Here is an 8,935-nt window from a genome sequence, read left to right as displayed (position 1 = left end):
TGCTGACTTTTATGATATGTCCAAAGCCACATGCTTGGAGATTCGGAATAATCCTCTCGTCGGGTTCAACATAAGCGTGAGAACGTGTACGGAATCGGTCAACAGCCTAAGAACCACAAATAAATCGATTAAACTGGATATCATATACGCATAGGTGTTTAGAAATAAATAAGTATAAACTTACATAGGTCGCCAAATTCGCTCTAGTTCCTCTACGTGTTTCACCCATGGTAAGAAGTTGTTGAGCCATTTTCAAGAACTCTTTAAGTTTTCTGCGGATTTGAAAATGCAAAGTGGTTTTTTGAAGAAGAAGAATATATGTTGGTGAAAAGAAAGCAAGTCTATGAGAGTATTTATAGAGGGTTGGTGGTTGCTGATGTTAAGTGCATGAGGGCCAAGTGGTGAGCATGCATGTGATACAGATATCAAAGTGATAAAGATGGGTTCACATGCATTCTGTGTTGAAATGACCATGCATTCCCGTGTTTTGTGCTGACTTTGTCTAAGCATGCATGCATTAATTGTTTCTGGCAGAATAGACTAGGCCTGCATCCCGTGTTCAGTGCTGAATTGTCTAGGCATGCATGCATACAGTATTTCGATGCAGGTAGATCACATGCTGGCGGATCAGATTAGGGTTTTGGCAGTGGGGACCACTAGACAAAATTAGGGCAAAAAAAAACAAAAAAAAAGAAATTGAACTAATGCGCCACCCCAGGTGGCGCCATGCTGGGAAAAAATGAACTAATGCGCCACCCCAGGTGGCGCCTACATGCAACCATATTTTTTTTAAAAAAAAAAATTAGGGTTAGGGTTTTCTTGGTTAATTTTAGTATTTTTAGGGTTAGGGTTTTCTTGGTTAATTTCAGCAGTGTCATGCATACCTCAAATCAATTGTGAAACAGTCTGGTGTGCAGCAGTGTCATGCATTCATCAAATCAACTCAGTACGCATGTGATTGTATAGTATTCGCCTTCATAATTGTCATCACTCAATGTTCGTCTACATAAAGGAAGCCTATAACGTGTAAAATAACCCAACACATTACACATCTGATTACACATCTGAAATAAAACTCTCTACCCACTCAACAATGGCCCTTCCACAATACATTATCAACGCTCATGTTTTTGGCGAGACCTATGACAACGAAGAAGTTGGTTTTCTGTTTAGAAACACTGAGGTTAAACGATTTTGTTTAAGCAGAAAAGCAAATTTCAGTTACTTCAAAGGGAGATTAGAGACGAAGCTTGCAATGGGTGGTGTATCCCAGATTTTTTACCAATATCAATTTCTTCGTGGAGACAACCCGGTCAATTTTATCCAAGTTGAGATCAAAGACGATGAAGACATGCAGAATATGTTTGCCAATCATGAGTATTCTGGTTACGAATGCATAGAACTGTATGTTACTCTACCAGAAGTTCAACCCACGCAAATGGTTGAGTCACAAGTCATTGATGCACTTGGAGACGAGCAAGCAGAGGTCGGCGTTGTAGATGAAGAAGAAGAAGAAGCACCGAAAATAGAAGTTGATAACCTGGTAAACGAGGAAAGTGAAGATGAACAGGAAGTTTTTGTACCACGAGATCAAGTGCATATGCCTCCAGTGCACATGAGGAACCTGAATTTTGATGGGGATGACGAACCATCGACTGATATTTTCTATGATCCATACACCCAAACAGATCAACGGTTAAAAGTAGGAGACAAATTTCGTTCTAAGGAGGCATGTATCATGGCCATAAAAAGATTTCATATGGCAAACAATGTTGATTTTAGAGTTGATCGCGCCAATGTCGAAAGGTACAAAATTTACTGTAGAAACACTGATTGTGGATTCAGGTTGCATGCATCATACAGGAAGAGAAGTGACTCATGGGTTATAGGATATATTTCCCAAGATCACACATGTGTTAACACAAATGTTTCACAAGATCACCGTAAGCTAAGTTATGACATCATTTGTCAAGAAATCTTGCCTCTAGTTGAAAAAGATCCATCGTTAAAGGTGAAAACGATAATCTCTCATATCGTTGCAACGTACAACTACACTTCGTCTTATAGAAAGGCGTGGCTGGCGAAGACCAAGGCGATCGAAGTTGTGTATGGAAATTGGGAGGATTCGTATAAACGACTCCCACATTTCTTATATGCGCTTCAAATTTATGCTCCTGGAACTGTTACTATTTTAGAGACCCTTCCGGCGCAATCTCCAGACGCAACATCACTTCAAGGAAATGTGATATTCCACAGGCTCTTCTGGGCTTTCCGCCCATGTGTACAAGGATTTTCATATTGCAAACCAATTCTTCAAATAGATGGAACTTGGTTGTACGGAAAATATAAAGGCACCATATTGATGGTTGTGGCTCAAGACGGAAATAGTAACATCTTTCCTGTTGCTTTCGCTCTTGTGGAAGGAGAAACTGCTGGAGGTTGGGGTTTCTTTCTCAGAAATCTTCGGACACACGTTGCCCCCCAACCTGGACTTTGCTTGATTTCAGACAGACATCCTGCCATCGAGAGTGCGTACAACAATCCAGCAAACGGGTGGCAAAACCCTACATCAACGCATGTTTACTGTATTCGACACATCGCACAAAATTTCATACGGGAGATAAAGGACAGGGCTCTTCGGAAGACTCTTGTCAATGCCGGATATGCGTTGACTCAACCGACGTTCCAATATTATCGCCAAGAAATTGTAGCGGCAAATCCAGATGCTGGCAGATGGGTAGACAATCTTGCTAGAGAGAAATGGACCAGATCATACGACAACGGGAAGCGATGGGGGCACATGACTACGAATCTTGTGGAGTCTATGAACGGAGTGTTTAAGGGCATCAGACACCTTCCGATTACTGCCTTGGTGGAAGCAACATACTATAGGATGGCTTCTCTTTTCGCAAGAAGAGGTGAGCGTTGGAATGCAGTTATAGAATCCGGACAATTATGGAGCGAAACATGCGTCAAATTCATGAAAGAGCAATCTGCCAAAGCCAACAGCCACATTGTGACATCTTTCGATCGATTCAACCGGGCCTTCAGTGTTAAAGAAACGATTGACCATAACGAGGGCCTTCCGAGACAACAATACAGGGTTCTTATAGATGAAGGGTGGTGCGATTGTGGAAAGTTTCAAGCCTTTCGGATGCCATGCTCTCATGTAATTGCAGCATGTTCGTATGCGCATCAAGATCCGTTAGCACTTTTATCTCCCATTTACAAGGCGGATACCTTGCTCGGGGTGTACAACAACTCATTTCAAGTGATGGCAAAGGAGGATTATTGGCCTGCGTATGAAGGGGACGTGGTTTGGCATAATGATAACATGCGGAGAAAGAAAAGAGGTCGCCCGAACAGCACCCGGATCACAACCGAGATGGATCATGAGAAAATGGTACGAAAGTGTAGCATATGTCGTGAAGTCGGGCACAATAGAAATACCTGTCCTAACCGTGGATCAAATTCCACCAACAATTAGTTGTATGTCTTTTGTATTTTGTATCTGTATTTTTATTGATAATGTTTTTGTATTTGTATTAGTATTAGTATTTGTATTTGTATTTGTATTTGTATTTGTATTTGTATTTGTATTATCCTTTATTAAATCAACTATTTATGTCTTTGTCTCGTAGTGAAATTGTCTTCATGGCCCATACTGCCACTCTTTATTTTGGACAGTCAGTCAAATACGCATGCTTTCGTCTAGTCCCATCAAGTCAGTCATTGATCAGTGTGTCTGCATTTATCGTACATGTTAGGCGTGCTTGTAAACAGTACGCAACATCATTACTTTTTTTTACCCACTACTATTATAAATTAGGGGCTCCTATGGTTGAGTTTACACACAGATACACAAACTCCAGATACCAAACAATCACACAAACACAACCATGCCTCGCCGGACAACCATTAGGCCAGATGGATGTCACCGGACAACAGAGTTGCCGCCCCGGAGATCAACATGGCGTGCCGAACCTGAATCGGAGTATCGCAGAAGGACCGGACATGTCATATTCTCACCCGTCAAACCTTCCATGCCGGTTATGTTTTGGAATATCTCTTCCGTCGAGCAACTCAAGAGGACTTTCATGAGATTTTTTGAGGGGGAGTACGAAGCCGACGAACAAATAAGAAGCATCAAGAGGCTTAAAACAAGGGCTGATGATGTGACTGGAGCAACGATAACTTTCTGGGATAACGTGGAATACGACATTGATGCCATTCAAATGATGCATGGACCTAATGACATTGTTTTAACCGTGGTGATTTCTTAGATGTTTTACTTTATCTTTTTCTGTTGGTTATTTTCTATGTACCTTTTAATTAATGAATGAACTACTCTTTTCCGTGGACGCTCGAGTTAGCTGATTCACTGATCTTATCTGTTACAATTTAATATATATTTTTTTAATACTTTAAAATAAAAACAATTTTATTAATAAAAAAAAACCAAAATATAATTTATTTATTTATGTTAAAAACAATTTTATTAATAAATAAAAAAAATATAAAAAAAATAGTATATAAACATTTAAAAAAAAAAAAAAAGAAATGTGCATAGGCGCCACCCTAGGTGGCTAAAAAGGAAAAAATGTACATTGATGCCACCCTGGGTGGCGCATAGGTTAGGAGAGATTACTCTTTCGCGCCACCTGAGGTGGCTCCTATGTGGAGACCACCTCTGAAACCTGGTCATACAGGTAATTTTTCCGAAAAGATGGTTTTTGGTGTAAATAAATTATTAAACATGGTTATTTGGATTTTTTTTTCAAAAATAAACACAAATGGAAAGGGGAATAGGGTTTGTACCTGAAGTGTGGCTTATCAGATTATCTCCTTCCTCTCTTCACGTCTGAGTCCAATGGCGGCCGGGCCTCTCTTTCCGATCGAAGCAACACGGCGGAGACTCTCTCCGATCTCACGCTCGACTCCATCTCAAGTATCATTTGATCAGATTCATCTCTCTCGATTCAAATCCGAATGGAGTTCGTCCGGCGTGACTACATCGTGACAAGTGCGAAGAGAAATCCAGAGATCATTGTTGAACAACATGCCATATCAAGCTTCCGCGTTCTTGCTTCTCTTCTTCTACTTCTTATTCTTGATTTTCTGAAAACGTTCTCTCGACGTTGTTGTTGTTGCAGGTGAAGGCGAGTCGAAGTGTTTATCCGAGATTGATAGCGGATACGAGTTTGAAGATTGATGGAAGAAGATTATGGAGAATAAATCGTGAGAGAGTTATGAATTCGTTTTCTGTTATGAGGTATGGTTTCCATTTCGTTCCCGTTCGGTTCTTCCTTTTTTTCTCTCATTTTCTCTGTTGAAGTGCTGTTATATCATTTTTCTGTTGCTGACTCAATTGATGCAGATGGAGATGATTTCTCATTGAAGGGAGAGGAATCGAGAGGGAAGAGTTTGAGATTGGAGAAGGCGATTCAAAAATTAGTGGGAGATTGAAGTTGGTTGAAGGTGATGAATGAAACGTGATGGAAGAATCGAGAGAGGATCTGTTATAATTGAGTCTCTTTTTTCTGTTTTTCTGTTATGAATCTTGAATTGAGGAAGATGAAGATCGATTCGTGAATCGGTGAGTTGAATCTCTTTTTTGAAAGTTTGTTACAGGTTTTTTTCGTTATCGATTTTCTGGTTTTCTTATTTGCGTGAGTTTGATTGAAGGTTTTTCTATGATGAAGGTTGGATAAAGAGGAGAAAAGAAGATTCAGAGCTTCAGAAAAGTTTGTTACGTTTCGGTTTCGAAGTTTGTTACATTTTTTCGTCTGAATTTTTCTGTTGTGAAGTTTCTCCATCCGCAAATTCTGTTATATCCATCTCTTATTGTAGTGTCTACTGGAAATAAAAATGGAATTCTGTTATTGGCTTTTTTTTGATGTCACTCTGTTAACGAAACTCTGAATCCATCTTGCCAGTCTTTTTTGGTTTATTTTCCAGGTTCCGTTTCGGTTCCTTTTTCTTTGTGTGCAGGTTCGGTTCAAGTGATGAAGTTGCAAGTGGATTTGATTTTGCTAGCTGCAAGTTATTTGTTTTTTCATGTCATCCTTTTTTATATGGTTTCTTGTAAATGATTTGTAATGGGTTGGGCCTTGAAAACTTTGTAATGGGACTTGTAATATGGATTGGATTTGGGTGATTTTTGTAGTGAATTTTGAATGGGCTTTGAATAAAAGAACATGGCTTTGAATATTATGATGAATTTTTGATCTTGTATATTGCATTCCAAGCACACCAAAAATGAATTAAACTTCCATCTTAGCATACTTTAAAGAAACTCAATCCAATCTTCAAATTATAATGAATCCGAAACATCACTTGAATGAATTTCGCTTCAACAAAATCATCACTCAATCAATGAACCACATTTCTTACATTAAAAGAAACAAACAAAGGCCTTGATCGCTACTTCACTTCCTTATGCCATTATCCGCATTTGAACTCCAATCCAACATAACAATAACGCCTTAAGGAATATTTGGAGAAGATAAGAATTGAAGCATCTAAGAACATCTCGACATGCAATCCAATGAATCTCAGTTGAATTAACGATTGCGACCACCACATATAAGAAACTCTTTATTATTTTCCTCTAATTTCTGAATGACGAAATAAACGTCCTTCATAATTTATAGCACCGAGAAAGAGGGCAAATTTTGGGGTGCAACAGCTGCCCCTATTCAAACTTCTTGAACCTGACGAGCGAGAAACAAAAGTTTCGAACCGTTGAGGTGGAAGGAGATTGAATACCAGAATGAACTCGAAAATTTGCGCTCTTGATCAATAGAAGATTCCATCTTGCAATAAGAAGGAATGTACCACCCCGCAAGCAGGGAGAAAAAACTTCAATTGACCTGGATAATTAAATAAGCTCCAACTTGTGATAAGAAGGAACGGGCACCCACAGGCAAGGGAAACACTTCAAATGATCTGGTTATCAAGAGAAGGAACATCTCGACTGATCTGAACATCAGACGTAGCAGATGTCTCTGAACTTGCATCGGGATAGATGTCTTAGGTTGATCTGGGAATCGAAGGAGATACATCGGTTGATCTGGACATCAACGGGTAATAGGTATCTCTGATCTGGGAATCATGATCTGGGAATCTGGGCAGACATCTCTTCTGATGCAATTAAATCATCAGGCAGATATTCCAACTAATCTGGGAATTAGCGGCTAGCTCCTTCGTAAGACCACGGGGATCCGGAGGCGGTTCCTTCAATTGAACTGATAATCAGGATAGGAACAATATCTCTTCCGAACTGTGTACGCCGGGGAAAGAATACCTTTAAACTGATCTGGACATGATGCCAGAAAATAAGTAGGACAATCTTCATCTGAAAGACAAAGTCGATCAGGCAGACATCTCCATCTGATCTAATGATATCAGTGGCTTGCTCCTTCGGAAGATCGACAGAGATCCGGAGGCGGTTCCTTCAACTAATCTAAATATTAGGATAGGAACAGATATCTCTTCCGAACTGTGTACGTCGAGTAAAGAAAGCGTCTTCAACTGATGGTTAGGCATCAGGACTGGGCAGGCGAGTTTCTTCTTCTGAACGAACTAAATCGTCAGGGAGTAGATATTTCCAACTGATCTGATGTATCAGAGGGCTTGCTCCTTCGGAAGATCTATAGAGATCCGGAGGCGATTCCTTCAACTAATCTGAATATCAGGATAGGAACAAATATCTTCCACCGATCTGGGGGCATCGGGAATAGGAATGTCTTTGAACTGATCTGAGCTGCGTCAGAAAATAAGTAGAACAATCCTCTTCTGATTCAAAATATCAGGATAAGCGCCTGTAATGACTAGGCGAATATTGCTCTCTGGGGAGCCTCTGTATCTTGATGACTTTCCTGTAGAAAGAAACATATATGATATGATTTATGCATGATGCATGTATGAATGTGTATGGAATTATGTTCCCGAGAAGGAAGACGCTATACGCTTTTGAGAATGCTATGCAAATGATGCATGACTCGGACGCTGCTCCGGGAGACAGCGGAGGAGCACTGAATTGCTGAAGAAGTCCTGGAGAGAGTATGAAACTTTGCGGGGAGGACAAGATGAGTGACCAACGGTCACAACTATGAGCTGGCAAAGATGGATCAGAAATCTGTTGGGGATGATCAAATCTAGACGCAAGCTCTGCTTGGGGAATAAATCTTGCTTGAAGATAAGAACATCCCACTTGCCTGCTTGGGGAATACCCTGGAAACTTCACTGGAGAAGCAAATTCTCGACACTCTAGTGACGTGGAGATAAAGGCAAGTCATGGAGACAACTCTGATGGGGAGTAACCACTTGCTGGTGTAGGACGCATTCCGCTGGGGAAATCCTGGATGGAAACAGATTCTGCTGAGGATGCATGTGAATCTTTACTGAGGAAAGACTCAGTGGGGAATATGAATACTTCTGCATAGCGATCCGCTGGGGAGGTAAGAGATCCACTGGGGATAAGGAACCTGGTATAGGAACCTCTAGTTAAGATAACTCCACTGGGGAATAAGATGACTCTCTTGGGGAAACAGGTCAATCTGTTGGGGAGAGAAACACTCTACTGGGGAGAACGAGGAACTCGGGCAAGGATCCTCATTAAAAGCTTGTTGGGGAATCAGATATTATTCAATTATGATTCAACTGGGGATAAGACATTCCACCGGGGAATAAGACTTATGAAGCACGAAAATTGCAAAGAACATCATCTGAATGCACTCGGCTGGGGAATAAGGATCTCTCACTTGGCTAGATCCGCCGATCCGCTAACATGGCATACTCGAAAGGGTGTACCTGCGAGATAAACAGATAAGAATTCCCCAGGATATAGCACGACATCTTTAAGGGGTTCCTGACATGGCAGAGGATAGTGATGCTCACCCACAATGGACAAATGCGAGAGAGAACAGATTAT

At 40.6% G+C, this 8,935-nt stretch overlaps 1 protein-coding gene across 1 annotated transcript; it reads left to right on the top strand.

Annotated features, from left to right (window-relative positions):
- The first annotated feature begins 1,093 nt into the window (after positions 1-1,093).
- LOC131623767 (uncharacterized) lies at positions 1,094-5,466 on the top strand. The gene is made up of 3 exons (XM_058894789.1): positions 1,094-2,438; positions 2,547-2,918; positions 5,378-5,466. Exons 1-3 carry the CDS (start codon positions 1,094-1,096, stop codon positions 5,464-5,466), a joined length of 1,806 nt encoding a protein of 601 aa, XP_058750772.1.
- Positions 5,467-8,935: the final 3,469 nt, after the last annotated feature.

This window comes from Vicia villosa, unplaced genomic scaffold (assembly GCF_029867415.1).
Source record: "Vicia villosa cultivar HV-30 ecotype Madison, WI unplaced genomic scaffold, Vvil1.0 ctg.000077F_1_1, whole genome shotgun sequence".
In the NCBI taxonomy this organism is placed as follows: Eukaryota; Viridiplantae; Streptophyta; class Magnoliopsida; order Fabales; family Fabaceae; genus Vicia; species Vicia villosa.
This window is presented reverse-complemented; position numbering and strand designations above follow the sequence as displayed.